This window comes from Onychomys torridus, chromosome 4, assembly GCF_903995425.1.
Source record: "Onychomys torridus chromosome 4, mOncTor1.1, whole genome shotgun sequence".
NCBI lineage: Eukaryota > Metazoa > Chordata > Mammalia > Rodentia > Cricetidae > Onychomys > Onychomys torridus.
In genome coordinates, this window is record NC_050446.1 from 46848409 (window position 1) to 46870617 (window position 22209).

General features: G+C 39.0%; 1 protein-coding gene across 3 annotated transcripts in view; it reads left to right on the top strand.

Annotated features, from left to right (window-relative positions):
* Ubr3 (ubiquitin protein ligase E3 component n-recognin 3) overlaps window positions 1–22209 on the top strand; it is a 149790-nt gene that overhangs the window by 96738 nt on the left and 30843 nt on the right. For 2 of the 3 annotated variants that reach the window (XM_036183531.1, XM_036183532.1), the window contains exons 26-30: window positions 2316–2449; window positions 9130–9240; window positions 11920–12132; window positions 14271–14407; window positions 21425–21510. In XM_036183531.1, coding sequence (XP_036039424.1) covers window positions 2316–2449; window positions 9130–9240; window positions 11920–12132; window positions 14271–14407; window positions 21425–21510 — 681 coding nt within the window. The remainder of the gene's footprint in view (window positions 1–2315; window positions 2450–9129; window positions 9241–11919; window positions 12133–14270; window positions 14408–21424; window positions 21511–22209) is intronic. The other variant, XM_036183533.1, reaches the window with a different exon arrangement.

A 22209-nucleotide genomic window follows, 5' to 3' on the forward strand; every position in this document is an offset into this window, starting at 1 on the left:
ATGCAGCTCAAATGGCAGAATACATGCTTACATGCACAGAACTCTGAGTTGGATTTATAAATAGGAGGTGATGGTGCATCCCTGTAATCTCAGCACTCAGGAGATGTGGAGGCAGCAAGATCAAAACCCTGTCAACAAAGGACAGGGTAGTGAATTCTGTTGAATATTAAAAGAATTAGGGGTTGGGGATTTAGCTCAGTGGTAGAGCACTTGCCTAGCAAGCACAAGGCCCTGGATTCGATCCTCAGCTCCAAAGGGAAAAAAAAAAAAGAAGAATTAATACCAAGCCATCTGAAACTTGTCCAAAAATTACAGAAGAAACATTTTCAAAAATACCATGTGAGGTTAGTATTCCTTCGTCAAAATTCTAGCGAGTGAATTCGGGAGTGTGTTAAGAGGATTGTACATTGTGCTGTTTCAGCTGTGAGAATCTTTTTTGATTCTTTTCTTTATTTCCACAGTGACTTTGTCTTTCCAAAACCCTGCTGCTCTCTGATAGACCCTAGATTCCCATCCTCAGAAGCAGCTCTTCCCATGCAAATGCATTTTAAAAAATGCCATTCTTACTTCAATGACACATTAAAAACACACACATACAAACTGTGGTGATGTAGTGTTTTAGAAAGTGTGTCCACTGTGTGGTATTCTCGTCTGTGTTTGTAGCTCTTTTGGTTTTTGATGTTTTATACTTAAAATTGTGGAAAATAGTTTTTCCTTCCTTCTGTCGTATTTATGTCTGTCTTCTCATTTTTTCTCGGTGTTTTGTGTCTACAGAAAATTGAATTGCTTTTAACTGCTACTAGTTATCCCATATTGCCACAGTTGATGCTTTGTACCCCAGAAAGCACACGCATGCATAGACATGTGAGCGTAAACATCCTTTTCCAGAAGAAAATCAGGGACATTCTCTTATATAATAATGGTACCACTGTCCTACTAAGTAAATTTAATATTAATGTTATATATTATGTCTATATTCAAATTCTCCCAATTATCTGAATTTTTTGCTTTTTGTTTATGTGACTAATAGTTGTGATGTTTTGATACATGCATATATTATAGAGTGAGTATGTACAGCTAACTGATATACCTTTCACCTCACTTAACCATTATTTCTTTGTGGTAGGAACCAGTAGTATCTTCTATAGCACATATTTCTTCTCTTTAGTGGTCATTGTGTCTCCATTAATTTAAAACAGTCTCTCAGAGCCTTTCTCCAGATCAGCTGTTTCATAGATGGAACATGTGGATTTGTGTGATTGTTTTCTTACTGTGAGGTTTAGAGTAAACATTTTGGAGAAGGGTATTGCACAGCATGTTCTTTCTGATGGCATTGCTTTAGGGGTGCTCCATCCTAGGTGATGCCTATTACTAGGTGGCAGGTAACCAGAAGGTGACATATTGAGACTTTACCCCATTGGCTTTTTATCTTTTACTGGGTATTTCTTGACTGAGTTGTGAGTGTAACATCTGATACTGGCATCATTCTCTCTGATGCTAAACCTCTTTAATTTGGCCTGTCCAAACTTCCCTAGATCCTTATAGGTTATCTCCTCAGTGATGGCACATGTCTCTTTGTCACATGTAATTCAGGCTTACCTCATGCTTTTTTCTAACCTTGGGTCATTGCTTTCTCCAAGTAGCTCTGCTGCCTTTTAATAGCATGTTTAAAAATGAGGTAGGTTGATGTGGGAAAGTCACTGTTTCTAGTTTTGTTTTTTAAAGTGATAGGCTTAGGAAATCATCTACCACACTCACATTTCATTTTTATTATTGTGACAGGGTCTCACTTTGTAGCCCAACCTTGAACTCTCAGAGATCCTGCTGCCTTTACCTCTCAAGTGCTGAGATTAAAGGAATGTGCCACCACACCCAAATATTATTTTAAGTAAATACTATCATATTTGGGCCCTTATTTATAAACTTGACAACTAAAACACTATCTTTTTGTTTTGTTTTGTTGAGACAGGGTCTCTTTACATAGTCCTGGCTATCCTGGAACTCACTCACTCTGTAGACCAGACTGGCCTCAAACTAACAGAGATCCGCCTGCCCCTGCCTCCTGAGTGCTGGGATTAAAATGTGTGCTACCAGGCTTGGCAATGACTTTTTTTTTTTTTTTTTTTTTTTTTTAAAGTTAAGGTCTAAAGAATATTTTAATACGAGATTTAAACATTAATGCTTGAGACTTAAATATAATTTTAATTTTCGGTATTTGAAAATGTTTGAACTTACTGTTGGTTGTTGTGAATAACCTGGGTTGTTATTTAGGTCTTTGTGTTATTTAATGAACTTTTGTCTCTATTGTTACTTAGTTTTAGGGCAGTGCCGGGACAATGCTGAGCCAAAAAAGTTACCAATCACTGAGGAGGAACAGATTTACCCCTGGGACACATGTGCAGCAGTTCATGATGTGAGGCTTTCTTTATTGCAGCGTTATTTTAAAGATGTAAGTATTTTAATTATAAAATAATTTAAACTTTTTTCTTAAATGGTGCTAGAGATTGAACCTAGCAAGAGTTCTGATTTATATCTCCAGCACTTGGATAGCATTATTTATTTATTAATGTTTTATGTGTGTATCTGTTTCGCCTGCATGTGTAAGTGCACTGTGGGTGCCCGGTGCTTTTGGAGGTCATAAGAGGGCATCAGATCTGGAGTTGTGGATGAATATAAGACACCATGTGGGTGTTGGGAACTGAACCTGGGTCCTCAATAAGAGCAACAACTTCTCTTAACAGCTGTGCCATCTCTGCAGCCCCTTGTATAGTAATTTTGATGGCAATATTGATGATTTGCCTCCAGAATTTTCTATTTTCTTCTATTAAAATGGCATTCTGACTTCAAACCATGAAGTTAGGTACAAAAATAATAACAATAATTAATATGTGGGTAGTAACATAATAGAAATCTGTTAATAAAAATATCATGCAGCCAGACAGTAGTGGCACACACCTTTAATGCCAGTACTTGGGAGGCCCAGGCAGGTGTCTCTCTGAGTTCGAGGCCAGCCTGGTCTACAGTTCCGAGTTCCAGGACAGCCAGGACTACACAGAAAAACCCTGTCTCAAAAAACTGTGATGTGTATTTTAAATGTTGCTTATTATGAAGTCTACATGATTTACTTTAATGAAATAACAAGTATTAACTTAAAATAATTTACATAGTGTGTGAATTTTTTTTTTTTTTTTGGTGGAGCTGAGGATCGAACCCAGGGCCTTGGGCTTGCTAGGCAAGCACTCTACCACTGAGCTAAATCCCAACCCCAATATTTTATGCAGATTTTTTTCCACTTTTACTTTTGTGTAAAGATGCACAATAGAATTTCCATGTGGTACTTTTAAAATGTACCAGAGAGACAGACTGTCTTCTCTCACTTCTGTGAGCTTGGTTAATGGTTTTCCAGCCTCTTTGCAACTGTAAGCTGTCACACTCAGTAGTGTCCCAAGACTTTAAAAGTCAAATTAACAGCAGCTGCATTGTTAACTTCTTTTGAAGATCACGAACGCACTTTCTTACCATGTGTGAGGCCATGGCTTCTATCTCCAGCACTGAAAGAATAAAAGTAAAATTGCTGTGTCAAGTTTGATTTTTTTTTTTTTTGTAGATTGAACCTAATAAATTCTGAATTTGATAAACATACAATAATTTAAAATACTATAAGGTATAGCGTTGTTTTTTAGTTAACTCTAGATTATTGTTTTGATTGCTTTCCAAATAGATCTTTCTTGCCTCCAAATCTGTTGATTGAGATGTGCGATGTCAGTAGCACAGGCACATGCCACACCACTTCCTTATGGTCGACAGTAACTGACAGCAGTCTGCTCCCACAGTCCATGGAGTGAGATTTCTCATGGCTTCAGGAGGAACTCAGGGATTAGTCAGGGAGGCATTGTGTACATTAGAATGAGTCCATGGGTGGTGGTGACACACGCCTTTAATCCCAGCACTTGGGAGGCAGAGGCAGGCGGATCTCTTGAGTTCTAGGTCAGCCTGGTCTACAGAGAATGAGTCACAGTTCAGAAACAAATGGGCTTTGCTCTGGTGGTGCCATTTCTGGGCTATGTGTGTGTGGCCAAACATACTAACTCTCAATTCACTTACCTGTGAAGGGTTCAAATGGCCCTTTCTACTGTAGCCCTATGGGGTAGTCAACATAAATGTGAAGTGCACCTTATAATATTTAGGGTACCTAATTAGGACAATCTCATCGCATGCCTTGGAATGCAGTTTGGCTACGATAATGGAGGATCATGGCTCTATTTACTTTCAGAGTTTCAAAAGTGAATTTATGGTTATTTTTAAAGTATTATGTTTATATGTTTTATTGATATCTGTATTATTAGTGTGTATAAGAGCATATATAATGTGTGTATGGTAGGGCATGCAGACCATGATGTGTTTGTAGAGGTCAGAGGACAACTTTGGAGTCTATTCTCCCCTTAAGAAGTTTTTTAAAAGATTTATTTTGTTTTGTGTTTATGAGTGTCTTAGTTATTTTTCTATTGCTGTGAAGAGGCAGGACCCTTCAGGGAAGCTGATTAGTTAGACATATAAACACCACACATCACACATGCAAAAAAAAGAGGGGGGTTCTATTTGGTTTTGACATTCACCTCTGTGCATTTACTTTAAAGTGATTCAAATAAAATGCAAAGTATTATAACAAAACTACATCTAAAAAGGTGGCAACAAGATTTACAAAGCAGAGTGTTAGATGGATGACTTAGGGGTTATGAGTGCTTGCTGGACCTGAATTTAGTTCCCAGCACCCAAGTCAGGTGGCCTCTGATTCCAGCTCCAAAAATCCAGTACCCTTCTTCTGGTATCCATGGCTGTCTGTACACACGTGGCACATACACATTCATAGACACATATACATAAATAAAAATAAATATTCAAAAAAGTGCACAAAAAAGATTTTAACATAATCTTACCAACAATTTTTCTAGAAAATATTTATTTGAGGGCTAGAGAAATGGTTCAGCAGTTAAGAACACTGGATGCTCTTCCAGAGGATGCAGGTTTAATTCCTAGATCCACATAGTAGCTTACAACTGCATATAATTCCAATGCTAGAAGATCTGACACGTTCTTCTGACTTCTGCAGACGCCAGGCATACATGTGGTACTCATTTGGCTGTAGTACCTGTCTGGCTTTTGTGTGAGCATCCGAACTGTGGCCTTCAGTGCTTGCTGAGCCATATCCCAGTCCTGAATAGTTTTTTTTTTTAATTCAATCAAAATAGAACACAGGCTAGGCGGTAGTGCTGCATGCCTTTAATCCCTGCACTCGGAGGCATAGCCAAGCGGATCTCTGTGAGTTCGAGGCCAGCCTGATCTGCAGAGCGAGATCCAGGACAGGCACCAAAACTACACAGAGATACTCTTTCCCCTCCAAAATAAAAAAAGAACACAGTTTGATAATTATGAGAAGAGATCTAATAAAAGAAGATTGATTGGGTATCTCTTTCTAAACCAAAATAATGCATTTCAAGATAAAGTGTTTTGTTTGTTATTAAATAAAAGGCTCTGAACTGACTGGACTGTTGTGTTTCTATGTCAATGACTATTAGAGGGTTTTGGTTTTTTTTTCCCTTCTTTTTTTCGAGACAGGGTTTCTCTGTGTAGCTTTGTGCCTTTCCTGGAACTCACTCTGTAGCCCAGGCTGGCCTCGAACTCACAGAGATCCGCCTGCCTCTGCCTCCCAAGTGCTGGGATTAAAGGCATGTGCCACGACCGCCCAGCTGACTATTAGATTTTTCTTCTGATAGATAGCATGATTTTTGTGTACGTCCATAGTAGATTTACGGTGTATTCTCTGCACTATGTGCCTTTGAAGATCAGGGCCATGTGTTGGTTTTATATCCTCCCTCAGGTTTAGGTAGTCCTTGGTCTCTGGGGTATAGATGCTTCCTGGATTTCTTACTGAATAACTTTAAAGTAGAGGACAGGAGTTTTGACTAGAACAGACTGTGTGGGTAGAAGAATAACTTACTTGGCATTGATACGGATCATAGAATTAAGCTGTACATGTTACAGAATTTAGGTACCAAAATTGAGTCTTGTAAAATAGTGAATATGTTCACTGTAGAAACCCATGGCCAATGTGACACAGTGGAGGCAGGAACCTGAGCCTTGGGGCTAGTTAGCTTTGGACTTGGTCTCTATTGCTTATAACTTAATGACCTTAAATAATGGTTTATTCTTGTCTTATAAAAAGAGACAGCACTGACTACTGTATGGGTTTTCACCAATACTGACTTAGGAAGACAAGTGGTAAGCACTTAGCACGGCAGTGAGTGGACATATATTTGAAATCTCTCTAAAATATTTTCTCACGACAGTTTTCCTGTGCTTTTGACTCTAGCAAACTCAATAAGACCTGTTACGAAGAGTTACTACTGTCTCCAGTTTTTAAGCTAACCACTGGCCAGAGGCTGGGGCATACCTGTAATTCTAGTACTTTGAAGGTGGAGGTGTGAGGATCAAGAGGTTAGGGTCATCCTGGGCCACATAGGGAGTCAAGAACAGACTGGGCTACATGAGACCCTGTCTCAAAAATACTCGGTAACCAAACCAAACAAGTAGCTCCTGTTACTAAGAGTTCACATCACTCCTGTCTTTGTACTCCTGTGCTGAAGAGAAGAGTGTGCTTGTTAACTAACTGCTGGCTGACTCTGAATGATCTAGCCCTCAGACCATAAAACAGAGATGAGTAGGCCTCCTGTCTTGTTTTTCTGATTTGTGACAGTAGGACCTTGCTTACCTGCTGTGAGTGTTTGGTTATGCTTCTGCACACTTGATCTGCACACTTTTTACACTGTGCAGTCTTGTCTTTGTAGTTTTTTTAAATGTGTGAATGTATATGTGTGTACAACCCATCACTTGTGAGGAGGTCAGACTTTGGGGCATCGGTTGTCTTCTTTCCGCTGTGGGTTCTGGATTGAAGTGGGGCCTCATCACACTTGCATGGCAAATACTTTACCTGCTGAGCCATCTTGCCAGCCTGTGCAGTATTTTCAACTTTTGTGTTCTCATGAAGAATTTTGATTTACTATTGGAACATTGGATTTAAAGAATGTTTAGGTTACCTTGTGTTATGATATATAAATTTCTTTCCAACATTAAAAAATGGAAAGATTTACACTATTTTTTAAGCATGTGGAAACATTTTTATGACAGCTGTCAAATATTTGATCATGTGACTGTCACTCATGCTGTCCCTTGTTCCTCATATGACTCTGCCTGTCTTATTACAAATCTTACAGGATGAATCAGACTTAGTCGCAAATGCTGTTTGGGATGAATTCAGACTTAGTTCCAAATGCTGTTTGGCAGATCAAATGATAAAAATAAGAGAGAGGAAAAGGATAAAGGGAAGGAGCATTGATTTTTGAAGTCTTTGGCTTGTTTGTAATATGTGATAGAGGTTGGGAACTAATTGTGTGTAGGTAAATAAGAATTGATAAAGAAGGACTCATAATTTTTTTTTTTGACAGTGATTAAGTACTTGTGGAGCTTTTTGTTTGTTTTTGTTTTTTGTTTTTGAGACAGGGTTTCTCTGTAGCTTTGGAGGCTGTCCTGGGTCTTGCTGTGTAGACCAGGCTGGCCTCGAATTCAGAGAGATCCACCTGCCTCTGCCTCCCGAGTGCTGGGATTACAGGTGTGCCACCACCGCCCGGCTGACTTGTGGAGTTTTAAGCCAAGAGGAAGAGAAAGATTCACAGGGGAGGATGATAGCTTTGTTGTTGTTGTTGTTGTTTGTTTTTGTTTTTTTCAGAGCTGAGGACCAAACCCAGGGCCTTGAACTTGCTAGGCAAGCACTTTACCACTGAGCTAAATCCCCAACTCCCCAGATGATAGAGTTTTGCCACAATGATTTTATGTTAACCGAGGGACACTAAACTAGACATTTCTGGTTTCTGACTTAGGAAAAAAACATGTACATAGTCCTACCTATCTATCTATATCTATCTTTGTCTGTCTTTCTGTCTGTCATCTGCCCATCCACCCACCATTCCCTCCCTCCTGCCTCCAGCAAGGCACCCAGGATAGATGAAATTACGAACTAATTCATAGGTGGCACAGTTTCAATGACAAGAGAGTAGCACTCCCTTGAGTACAGGTGTTGAAGGGGCGGGTAAACAAAGGAAGTGTAAGAAAAACAGGATGGAAACTTAAGAGAGATTGACATTAAGGCAGTTAGAGGGAGATCTACATTCCAAAAAGAAACTGTTGATGTTAGAAATGGAGAGGTCAGTGCTATGCAGAATGTATAAAATGATCAACATCAGCGTAGTTGGTACTCTCCGTGCTCTTGGATAGGAATGAGTGTGTGTGTGCATGTGCATGTGCACACTCAATCTATAGGTTGTATAGGAATGAGTGTGTGTGCGCGTGTGCATGTGCACACTCAGTCTGTAGGTTGGATAGGAATGAGTGTGTGTGCATGTTCACACTCAGTCTGTAGGTTGGCTATGAATGAGTGTGTGTGTGCATGTGCATGTGCACACTCAGTCTATAGGTTGGATATGAATGAGTGTGTGTGTGCATGTGCACACTCAGTCTATAGGTTGGATATGAATGAGTGTGTGTGTGCATGTGCATGTGCACACTCAGTCTATAGGTTGGTGTTGAGTGTCTTCCTCAGTCACTCTACCTTAGGTTTGGAGATAGTTTCTCATTGAACCTGGAGCTCTTCTATTCCGTTGAGCTCCAGGGGTCTGTCTGCCTGTAACTATCTTCCCAGTATAAGTAAGGAATGTACTGATGAACCTACCATGACATGGGTGTAAGGACTCAAGTCCTTACATTTTTATGGAAGGCTCTTTATGGATTAAGACATTCTCCCAACCCCTGAACTATAATATTGAGAGCCTATATGTTATGAAATAGAAAAAATATTGTCTATGATGTTTATTCTCTTATTGTAAGCATCCATATTTGGAAACTAAACTTATGTAAAATAGTCATATATTAATTTATATCATAAAGCTACAACCTGCGTATTAGGCTATGCATGAAAACATCCAGTTTTGGTTGGATGTATTTCAGTATGTTAATAATTCATTTTTATGTTAATAATTCTTTAAAGTTAATTTTTTTGTCCTTTTTTTCTCTTTGAAGAGTTCTTGCCTTTTGGCTGTATCAATTGGCTGGGAAGGAGGTGTTTATGTACAAACTTGTGGCCATACGTTACACATAGATTGTCATAAATCCTATATGGAATCATTACGGGTAAGTTGATTAGAAAAAAAAAAATTAAAGGAACCTGTTATCTTTCCAGGCATTAACTTTGTTTTACACCGTACACATCCCCGGTCCCCTCTTGAGTCGGAGGGATTGAGATTTTTATCCTTTAGCGCTAACTCCCATGACTCCCGTTAGTCTTGGGTATCGTTGCTCTGAAGTGCTAAGCTCCGCTGCCTTGGGGATCATGTTTTTACATGATCACCCTGTCTTCATTCCCCTGTCAGCAGCACTTTCACTTTGTCTCATTTCCTAGTTCATTAGCTCCTTCCTAACCTCACTGTGTTGTCCTGAGCCTAGTCTGTCTTTATTCCCAGGCATTAGTCAGCTTCCTTTGATTCAACATAGAAGTGAACCAGAAGATGGTAGAAAATCATAAAACAAACTTAGGATTTCCTCTGTTGGTGACTGAGATTTTGTTTATGGCCTTAAATGCCTTATCATTTGTATCCCTGCTTTCATCAGATTTCTTTGCTGTTTGCCTCAGCAGCTGTTTCAAGTCTGCCTTCCTAGATTCAGATACTTCACCTCAGTCTAAGGACTTCACTTACCAGATTCTGTTTCCTCTTATGCCACCAAGAAATCAGTGTGTCTTCACACGCACACACCCCTTGCAGTTAAAGTAGTACAGTTCCCTAGTAAGTGCCTGCATTCTAGCCTGTCCTTTCTTTTCTGCTTCTGTTGAGGACTAGCCTCCCTGTCTGTACTCTAGGAGTCCTTTATCTCCAGCACTGCAGAAGCCATGACTGTTTGTAGGTGACATCTTTTTCTTTACATTGCCTTGCTGTCTCTCCTGTCCCTTCTAAGTGTATAAAGATGTTTGTTCAGTTCTGCTTCATTCAAAATCCTTCCCTTGACCTTGCATTCAGCTGAAGTCTGTTTTAGTCTTTCAATTCAGCTTCTTCAAAATATATCTACTGTAAAAGTAAATTTCCTGTTTTTATAGATCCTTCACTCAGAAGCATTTCTCTCCTTCCTATTCTTCATGGCTCATGTTCAGTCACTGGCTAGGATTCTATTGGATGTTCTAGAGTATCACTTGGCATTAATTCTGCCTTCACTGTTCCCACTGATACTTTGTGTATGCCTCCCTTTTTTTGTTTGTTTGTTTGTTTGTTTTGTTTTTTTGAGACAGGGTTTCTCTGTGTTGCCCTGGCTGTCCTGGAACTCCTTGTAGACCAGGCTTGCCTTGAACTCACAGAGATCTACCTGCTTCTGCCTCCAAGTGCTGGGATTACAGATGTACCTGCCACCACCGCCTGGCACGTGTATGCCCTCTTTTGACTTGACTTTTGTGATTGCTTTCAATATTGATTTCCTTACTCTAAGTTGTCCACTATCTTCCTGAAATGTAAATCTGGTGCCATGTGTTGTGTCAGTGGTTTACCAATACTTTCTTGCTTTCCTCTTGATAAAAGGAAGCTTATTTTTCCCCTGAATGCCATTCATACTCCATGATCTGAGCCTGCCTTTTGTCAGGATTAATAAGCTAATGCTTCTTTCTCAAGCATATTGCGCATTTCAACAACTATGAAGGTTCTAGAGTATTGTAGATTCTGTGATGAACTTGGGGATACAACAGTAAATAAAACAAGCAATTCTTTCTTCACAGAATTTCTGATGTTTGTTAGCTACTTTCTCATTGTGTGATGACACACCTAACAGAGCAATAGAGGGAAGCAAAGCAGGCGGGCGGTGGGTGTCTTCGGCTCACAGTCGGAGGAGGGTGTAGTCTGGCATGGCAGGGAAGGCCTGGTGCAGGAGCAGAAGGCACTGGCCACACTGAGCCACCGTCCGAAAGCAGAGAAAGATGAACGCTAGCACACTGCTGTTTTCTCCTTTGTGTTCAGTGCGGAACCCTAGTCTCTGGAGCGGTGCTGCTTCTGTTCAGTGGGGTGCTCCATCTCTGTTGAATCACTGTCGGCACTCCATCAGAAGCATGCCTAGAGGTCTGTCTCCTAGGTGATTGTAGCTCTGTCAGGTTGGCAGTCAAATGAACCATCATTGTACATGTGGTGGACAAGGAGGGCGAGCTGGGGGTTTAAGGTATGCACAGGATCGTAGTGACATATGCACTGTGCCAGAGCATTTCATGAACTAAGATACTGTTGAATCATTAAGCTACATCTATGTATTTGAAGAACTAATTAGAAATCAGATTGTAAATGGCTTTGTGGTTCATGTAAATAATTGAGACTTTATATAGCTTCCTTAAAGAAACATATATACAAAGAAACATTTGTATATAGAGAAAAAATGTAGCATTACTTAGGAAAGAGGATAGTGTCTTGTGATTATGGCATGATGCTGCATTATAAGAAGTGCTTCAAGCCAAGTGGTGGTGGAGCACGCCTTTAATCCCAGCACCCAGGAGGCAGAGGCAGGCGGATCGCTGAGAGTTTGAGGCCAGCTTGGTCTACAAAGAGAGTTCTGGGACAGCCATGACTGTTACACAGAAAAACTCTATTTCTACCCCCCAACCCCCACCCCCCGCAATGCTTTGGTAACCTTTGACAACTAAACCAGAGATTTTATTTCTTTGTGACATTTTAGAGATGCCCTTCTTTGTATGATATGTATGTTAGTTTACTGTAAAATCTGGTAGTGTAATTTTTGTTTACTGCCAATGTGTGCATCAGATATCTACATGTTTATTTCATCTTTCAGAATGACCAGGTTCTTCAGGGCTTCTCAGTGGACAAAGGAGAATTCACATGTCCCCTCTGTAGACAGTTTGCTAACAGTGTTCTTCCATGTTATCCTGGAAGCAATGTGGAAAATAACCTTTGGCAACGTCCTAGTAACAAAAGCACACAAGATCTCATAAAGGAAGTGGAGGAGCTGCAGGGACGGCCGGGAGCTTTCCCAGTAAGCATCAGTGTAAGGCAGAAATATCCTGGCTAACTTACTCACTGAGTGTGCTTTTCAGCTCCCTCCCTCCCTCCCTCCCTCCCTCCCTCCCTCCCTCCCTCCCTCCCTCCCCTCTATTCCCATCTCTTCCCTGCTACTTATACTCCTTTCTTTTTCCCTAAATTACTTTGGCCTATGTATATTTAGTAGATTTAGATTGATTTTTAGAGGTTTTTGATTTCTGCTTGTGATTATTAAAAACAGAATGAAAATAACAGAAGAAATTATCAGACATTATGTTTTTCCTTAGTCAAAAATTATAATTTAATGTATTAAGACTGTCTTCCAGATTGTGAACTTAAGCTTTGTCATTGCTGTGACAAACACCATAGCCAAAAGCAACTTGGGGAGGAAAGGGTTTATTCATCTCATACTTCCACATCAGTGTTCATCACTGAAGGAAGTCAGGACAGGAACTCAAGCAGGGAGGAAACCTAGAGGCAGGAACTGATACAGAGACCATGGAGGGGAGCTGCTTACTGGCTTGCTCCATAGGATTGCTCAGCCTGCTTTCTAATAGAACTCAGGACCCATACACAATGGGCTGGGCCCTCCTCCATCTATAACTAATTAAGAAAAATGCCCTACAGGCTTTCCTGTTGCCTGATCTTATGGAGGCATTTTCTCAACTGAGGCTTCTTCTGTTCTGATGATTCTAGCTTGTATCAAGTTGACATAAAACTGGCCAGCACAAGCTTAAATGGTTAGGCACTTTAAAGACACTAAAATGATTAAAAACAAAGCAAAACAAAAAGTATGTATGTTACATTGCTTATTTATCAGTAGATACATTTGGAAAATGGCATCAATAGATAATTTTGCCATTGTGTGGACATTAGAGTACATTTATACAAATCAAATGGCTTTGATGTCTCTAGGTACTATAATTTTAAGGGACTACCATGGTATATGTGGCCCATTCTGTATGATTGTGTGATATGTGACTCTCTCTTTGTCTCTATGTACAAATATAATATAGCACATAAGTGTTGAATACAATGTAATCATTTGAAAATATTGAAATATTTGAAAATAATATTCTTTAGTTATATTAAGATTAAGCTTGATGATCTGAGTTTAATCCCTAAGGACACACATGGTAGAAGGAGAGAATTGACTACCTCAAGTTGTCCTCTGGCCTCTACTCATGTGCCTTAATATGCACAAGCCCACTCAGATGTACACATATGTACACACACCAAATAAATGGATGTAATAAAAATTAAGAATGTATTTATACACATCTTTATTTACTCTGTGTTTATGTTAGAAAATGCTATGTGACAATTCACTATAAATTAGTCTACTATATTGTGAATTTGACATAAATGAGTCCTTTTTTTTTTTTTTTTTCTGGAGCTAAGGACTGAACCCAACGCTTTGCTCTACCCCGAGTCTGTTTTTTTATCCTCACCCATGGAATTCATGTGATTCAAGTCCTTAAAATGATTTACCTTTATTGTAGGTTTCTGTTATGGCCTCTAAGGAAGTGGCAGCTGTGTCTGCTATGAAAGCCACGCCTGCCACCCTTTATTTTTGTAGTGCTGGGAGTTGAACTTAAGGCCTCTCATGTGCTAGGCAAGTGCTCTATCACTGAGCTATACATTTCCAGCCCTAAAGTAAGGACATTGAGCCTTTGGAACAAAAATTTGTGCATCAAACCACTCAGATTCATCTCTTGGCATTTACTTTCTCAAATGAAGACTATCTTTAGAATTTGAGAGGTGTGTGTGTGTATGTGAATTTTATGTATTTAAAATTTGCCTGAAAACCAATCTTAAATAAAGTCAGGCTTTTTGTAAACCTGAAATGGTTCTGAAATATTATTTAGTGTTATGTACTCATTCCATGAGAATACAGTTTGTGTGGCTAATTCATAATAATTCATAATTAAGTTTATCATAATTGGGTATTATAAATTTCATCCAGAATATGAATAAACAATTACAAGACAGATTCATTTTTGATTCATTTTCTTTGCACACTAAATTGTATATCTCCTTTGACTTACATTGATTTCCTAGTGTGTTCATATGATAAATACTTCAGTTTTTAGCTATTAAGAAAATGAATATAAACTTTACATGTATGTTCACTTTTTTTTATAGTCAGAAACCAACTTAAGTAAAGAAATGGAATCTGTAATGAAAGATATAAAAAATACCACTCAGAAGAAATACAGAGACTATAGCAAGACCCCAGGCTCACCAGACAATGATTTTCTCTTTATGTACTCTGTTGCTAGGTAGGTATGTGTAATATATATTAATATTTCCATAATATTAGTTTTTCTTTATTGTTTAGTGAATCTTTGTTTTATCTGTTACTGTTTATATTTGTTTTTAAAAAAAAGTATAAATATCTTTAATATTGGTTAAAAGTATAGCTAGTTACTTGGGAGTCAGAGGCAGGTGGGTCTCTGTGAGTTTGAGGCCAGCCTAGACTACAGAGGGAGTTCTAGGAAAGGCGCAAAACTACACAGAGAAACCCTGTCTCGAAAAACAAAAAAACAAAACAAAACAAGAAAGTGTAACTAGTTTTATAACTTCCCAGGAGGTTATTTCCTCAAGTTATTTTTAAAATTACTTTACACAGTTTGGATGCTGTTGAACATTATAGAACTTATTTGGGACAGATAAGTCCCTCAAAGTATGACACTTTATGAATGAGAAAATCCTGGCAAGTGCTGATGCCAACACTTAAAACATAATGTTATGTTCCTTCATTCTTTGTCGGCCCTCGTAGTAGTTAGGAAACGACAGCTGGTTTAGAAAACCAGACAACGAAGAGAAAGCAGGAAGGCAGCGGGTGCTCCAGGCTTGCTGGAAGGCTCAGGGAAGCAGCAAGTGCTTCTCACCTTTGAATTAGGGAGCATTAGTCCAGTTGTTGAGTAGGTGGACCATCACCAGTAAACACACTAAAGCAGGGAGTTTGGAAAACTTGTGAAAATGGAGAGCCACAAAAGAAGTAAATAGGGAGGAGGCAGGTCCATACTGCAAACACAGTCTTCAACGGGATACTGTAGAGCCTTGGATGTCTTTGCAGTCACACTTCTTATTTTGTTCAAATAGTATCGTAGTCAGTAAGATTTAGAGATGGTGTGACTCAAAGCCATGCACCAGCTTACTGCAGTCAAGGCCTGGAAGTCAGATCATTTGAGTTGAGATGCAGTGGTTTTGTTTTTCAATAGTCATCTTTTTTTCTGTCTTGTGTTTTTGTAGGTTGTGTTACGTTTTCTAATCTCTTTGCCCCACTCCCATAGCACTGTAACAAAACAGTAAATGGAAGAGTATATGTAACCTTTAAAAATGCAGGAAAAATGGATCCAAACTTAGAAGAATTGCAGCAAGCAAGTTAGAGCTCAAGATAAGGCACCTTATCTTCAGGCCGAAAATACAAGTGCTGACCCAGGTTGATATGTAGAAGGATCTGCTGGGTTAGAAAGTGACGGCCTAGTCTGTGTTCTAGCCTGGTTGTTTTTTTTTTCCTTTTTTTTTTTTTTTTTTTTTTTTTTGGTTGTGATGGTGGTAAGGTATACTATAATTATTTTGTTTCTTGGAGTTACTGATTATTGCATATGTACAGCTAAATGTACTTGTAAAATCTAAATTTAATATATAACTTCACTAAGGATCTAGGATCATGCTTATCTTCTGTATAAAATATAATAATATTATAGAAATTCAATTGAATGCAGATCAGCTATTCTATTTACACACACATTCTCTCTCTCTCGTCACTTGTGTATTATACCTTCACTTTCACTAGAGTTGGTATTATTGGAAAATCCTGAGATTCTGATGGGATGGGAATGATCAATATGTGGAATTTATGCAAATGATTGATTTTCTTTGTACACTAAATTGTGCAATGGAATACAATTCCAAAAATGGAATTTTCCTATAGCATGGTAAATTTGATTAAAATTTAGATCCTTGTTTCTTGCCTTAAAATATAAGTAACTTATGAGGAAAGGCTGAATAACATGAAATGGACTCATTGTGGTTTTCTTTTCTTTTTTTTTAAAGATTTATTTATTTATTATGTACACAGAAGAGGGCGCCAGATCTTGTTACAGATGGTTGTGAGCCACCATGTGGTTGCTGGGAATTGAACTCAGGACCTCTGGAAGAGCAGTCAGTGCTCTTAACCTCTGAGCCATCCCTCCGGTTTTCTATTTTATAGAGAAGCAAGGACAGGTATCATATGCTCAAGGTATAGGTAGAGAGACAGGAAAATCATACTACCTTCCCCATCCTTCTCTGAACCTGATAATAAACTGAAGAAAGTGAGACAGTGATGGTGTGGTCAGCAGCATCGGGGCGTTGCTGTCTCCCGGTAAGCCTGTGCGCGTAGTCACTGCAGTGGGCAAGCAGAGGCCAGGTGACCTGTGCGCGTAGTCACTGCAGTGGGCAAGCAGAGGCCAGGTGACCCGAGCGCGTAGTCACTGCAGTGGACAAGCAGAGGCCAGGTGACCTGTGCGTGTAGTCACTGCAGTGGGCAAGCAGAGGCCAGGTGACCTGTGCGCGTAGTCACTGCAGTGGGCAAGCAGAGGCCAGGTGACCTGTGCGAGATTCAAACGGGGGAGGGGAAGGCCTTATGATACTTGGTAGTGTCGAGATTTGACACTAGGTCTTATTTTATTTGAATATTTAAATCCTACGAAATATTTTAGTGCCCACCTTTCAGGAAAAAGTATTTCTGAAACTAAATATTTATGAAATAAGTGGCAATAAACTTACTTTGAATTACTTAATTTTTGAATTAATTGTGATTCTCAGAACTTGAAGATATATTTGGCACAATTCTAGTTTCCGAGTTGAATTTCTAGCTGTGTAAGTAATTTTATCTGTTCTTTAGGTAGAGTAACAGTTCTGCTGTTTGGGAAGAGAGTATCCCTTAGGATAGCTATAGAGCTCTGTCTTCTGAAGGAGAGGGCACATATCTTTGTTTTTAATTTGATTTGTAGAAGGACCCTTTGGAAGATTTTTTTTTTCCTGAGGGAACAGAGGAGAAATTATTGGAATGTGGTTTTGAAACCGTACTTGCTTTATTCAAATTTCAACTTGTTTCTGAAATTTTCATTCTCTTGCAAATATTAGTCATAAAAATAAATTATGGAATGATTATAATGGGTAAGAATATATCCTTCAATAATAACTCATTATTTCATCTCTGAAACTAAGAAAGACATGACTTAGTAATTTATTTTCCCCCAAAGGACTTTTGTATCTAAGTCACAAATAGTTTAGAGGTCTATGGCTCTTGGTGTCTATATTGTGAGAACAATGGAAATGGTAGAAAGAATAAATAGCATTTGAGTTGAAGATGAACAGATATCTTTCAGTGATAAGTGGATTGGTATTTAGTAGAGTGAATATATCTATCTTCATGTACTGTATTGTAAGTCTATATCTTTAAAAGTAATTATATTGAAAATAAGAGGAATACTTTCTAAAATGACAAGTGATAGGACTTTGTTTTTCTAAGTAGAATCTGACTATGGTGCTTAAGCAATCCATCTGTGTTTCTTGAGTAGCTGACACTTTGGGCATAAACTAATACCCAGTGCCAAACTGAACCCTTTGAGTTTTTTGTTTTTATGCTAGAAGTCTCTTTTTAGGGTAATTCCCCCTTGTAAACAATCTGCCCTCCTTTAGTTGTTGTTGCATTTAAGAATCATAAGGGTCAGCAAATGAGATCAACTATAAATCAAAAAATAGAAGGTGGTGTGTGTGGGCCGGGGGGGGGGGGGTTGGGGGACGCCGCAGTTGATGTGTGGTTTCTTCAGTCACTCTTCACCTGTGAGGCCAGTTTCACTGGCCCTGGAGCTTTCTGTCTGGGCACTTGGCTAGCAGCTTGCCCCTGGGATCCTCTCTTCACCTCCTGAATGCTGGGCTTTCAGGTGGGCTGCTAAATCTGTCTACCTTTAGGTAGGTATAGGAGAGCTTAACTCTAGTCCTCATGCATGCAAGGCAAACACCTCACCACTGAGCCATCTCCCCACTCTTCAATGGCTTTTGTTGTTTTAATAAAGCATGTTGATAAGTACCATTGGGGATTTAGACACTAAGACATGGTCCCAGTTCTTCAGGAATTTACAATTTAGTTAGAGAGCCAAAAGTAAGAAACACTGTATATAAAGCAGAATAAAATAGGTTCTTAAAAAAATGTTATATCAAGGCTGGGGATTTAGCTCAGTGGTAGAGTGCTCACCTAGCAAGCGCAAGGCCCAAGGTTCGGTCCTCAGCTCTGGCCAAAAAAAAAAAAAAGTTATATAGGCAGAATGCTATAGAACTTCAAAAGGGAATGTCTATGTTAGGGTTTCTATTGATGCAACAAAACACCATAACCAAAAAGCAAGTTGAGGAGGAAAGGGGTTATTCAGCTTACCCTTCCACATTGCTATTCATCACTGAATGAAATCAGGACAGGAACTCAAACATGGCAGGAACCTGGAGGCAGGAGCTGATGCATAGGTCATGGAGGGGTGCTGCTTACTGGTTTGCTTCTCATGGCTTGCTGAGCCTGCTTTCTTATGGAACCCAGGACCACCAATACAAGGATGCCCCCACCCACAATGGGGTGGGTCCTCCCCCATCAATCATTAATTAATTAAGTGCCCTACAGATGGAAGCATTTTCTCAGTTTGTGTTCCCTCCTTTCAGATAATTCTAGTTTGTATGAAAGTTGACATAAGACTAGCCAGTACAGGTAATATAAACAAATGGAAACAAAGTATATGAAATACTTATTTCCTGTCTCAGAAAGGCTTCCTAGAAGATCTGCAGCTTCAATGTAGGCCATGCTATGGATGAAAGTATGCCTCCCAATCTCCAAATCCTGAAGAGAAACTGAGTAACCTGCTCAGACAATAAAGTGGCAGGTTCAAAGCCTTTGCCCTGTCTATTATCTCGGTTTGGGTTTGATTGTGTGTGTGTGTGTGTGTGTGTGTGTGTGTGTGTGTGTGTGTGTGTGTATGCACGTGTGCACGTGTGCGCACGCCCCTTGCATACATGCACACTTGTGCGTACAGTTTTTTTTTCAGATGATTGCTCTAAAAATAACAATAAGAAGGGAACATAACAGGAGCACGAACTTTGATGATAGAACAAGGAGCTGATTTGCAGTTCAAGGACTTTGATCCTAGTGTATGGAAATGGCCCAGTGACAGCTTTCAGAGCCTTGTTGACCTTTGAAATGTAGAGGTTTTCTCTGCTGCCAAATTCACTTGGATATATTTGTGGTAGAAAGTGCAGAAGATAGAATCTACTTTTCTCCAAGAATAAAAAGCATAGAAAATTCATCCCTAAATTACCGTTATTTTTGTATTATCCATTCAGGAAAGAAAAAAAGATTGCTGTGGTTTTCAACAGTGAGCTGTAATAGACAGAGAGTACATGGCCACCTGGATGGCTTTCTCTAGTGAGTCTTGAGGGACCAGTTTGGGTATAAAGGAAGCAAGGAAATGTTGATTGTTAGGGTTTGTGACATTGATTTTTTTTTAAAAAAATTCTAGATATTATATATTAACCCTTTGTATAGATAGTTTTTAAAAAAATGAAATAGAAATGTTGTGTAGGAAGTCTTCCAGCCATATTTTAAAGTAATGTCAGACTTAATAGGTTTATTTCCTTTAGAATAAAAATAACTTATATGTTATCCTTTAAAGTATATTTGGTGATCCAATAAACAGAATTGTTTTTATAACTTAGTGACCATTTTTGCAAATAGTGAGATGAAAGTTGACATTCTGGTTCTGACATTCATTTGTAAGATTTGTTCATGTGTTTGGTTGGTACTTTAAAAAGTACTATCTAGGAAATCATAGTTTTTATAAGAGAATATAGCCATTAATTTTTTTCTACAGATTAGGCAACAGAAGATTTGTGAAAACAAAATGTATTGATCTCATTTATATTCCCTTGATGAAGGAACACATGCTGGTCTCCGCGCTCGCTTTCTGTCCACTAATATGAAATCCTTGTCCCTGCTTCCTTGCTGGTAGGTTTTTAGAAGTTCAGTGAGCATTGCAAATCGCCTGAAGGGTGGAAAATTCCCTTGTCACACAGATGCCCTTATCAGCAGCAACCAGATGGAGCTCTGAGCAGGAACATTATCAGTGTTAAATTGCATCTTCCCCACCCTGAGAAGATTAAACCATTCTTTAGAAATGGGTGGCAAATGCACTGACTCTGGAATAGTAATATTTTAAAATTTGTATTTATAAGTTATATGTGAAAATATCATTTCAAAATACAGCCAAAGCCAGTTTATATGCTTTGTTTTTAAATAAAATAGGATATAGTCTTTCTTAAGTTCACAGCAGAGAGTAAGCTTGAAGCCTCTTTTTAAGGCAGGGTGGAGGTGGGTGATAGGTGGGTGGTGTCTCATTAGCATACTTTGGATACAAACTAGTTAGTTCATTTTTGTTGAAAATAAGTATTTAAGGTGATAAGTACTATTGCAATACAGTTGAAACGAGCACAATTGAAGTTATAACTCAAATTTTCATTTTTTATTTTGGTAAAATTTTTCCATTACACTTTTTGAGTAAGTATTTCAGTTCTGCATAGGTTTGCTTTTTGAAACATCAGTTTACTAATAGTTGCTATTTTGTAAGCTAGTAAATGCTAAATACCTTGTAATTTCAGTTGATTGTGAGCAATACTGATCTTTACCACTCTCAATAGCTGCATAATGCATTTTAATAAAACTGTAATTATTGAAGTCCATAAAAGAGACCGCCATTAATTATGTGTTGATCATAGTCACTTCAGTGTTGGTTTTGTTCCATGATACTGATTTCCAGATACCATCTAATCTCCAATGAATGAGAACCATTTCTTTGATAGAAAAATCGGTATGTCTTTTAATGACAGTAATTATCTACCTGGTGGCTGGCAGTTAAAGTACATATTTTTTCATGTAATTTATAGATAGGCTTATGAAGTACATTGCAGGATTTTTGTTGTTAAGGCCTAGTTTGTAGTATTTGCCAAGGGCTAACTATTTGCAACAATTGCGTAGTTGTATATGTAATTTTTCTTTGCAGGTATAAATTCAAACATCTAAGTAAAGATGGATAAATCGCTACTTTTAATTTCTAAATGTAAGGAAAAAATCATTACTGTATAAGCTGTGATTTTGCAAGTAATAAAGTTGAAGAATTTTATTGTTTAGCTTGATTGAGGTATGTCAATAAAGCAGAAAGAATCTCCCTAGCCTGTGACTGAGATGGATTTTAATGCTTTGCTTACAGAACCAATTTGGAGCTGGAATTGATTCATCGAGGAGGCAGCCTATGCTCGGGTGGGGCAAGCACAGCTGGTAAAAGATCTTGTTTGAGTAAGTACTGGGCAGGTCACACTGTAGAGGGTTTCTGTTTACTCAGTTGTGAGTACTGGGCAGGTCACACTGTAGAGGGTTTCTGTTTACTCAGTTGTGAGTACTGGGCAGGTCACACTGTAGAGGGTTTCTGTTTACTCAGCTGTGAGTACTGGGCAGGTCACACTGTAGAGGGTTTCTGTTTACTCAGTTGTGAGTACTGGGCAGGTCACACTGTAGAGGGTTTCTGTTTACTCAGTTGTGAGTACTGGGCAGGTCACACTGTAGAGGGTTTCTGTTTACTCAGTTGTGAGTACTGGGCAGGTCACACTGTAGAGGGTTTCTGTTTACTCAGCTGTGAGTACTGGGCAGGTCACACTGTAGAGGGTTTCTGTTTACTCAGTTGTGAGTACTGGGCAGGTCACACTGTAGAGGGTTTCTGTTTACTCAGTTGTGAGTACTGGGCAGGTCACACTGTAGAGGGTTTCTGTTTACTCAGCTGTGAGTACTGGGCAGGTCACACTGTAGAGGGTTTCTGTTTACTCAGCTGTGAGTACTGGGCAGGTCATACTGTAGAGGGTTGCTCAGTTGTGAGTAAGTACTGGACAGGTCACACTGTAGAGGGTTTCTGTTTACTCAGCTGTGAGTACTGGGCAGGTCACACTGTAGAGGGTTTCTGTTTACTCAGCTGTGAGTACTGGGCAGGTCACACTGTAGAGG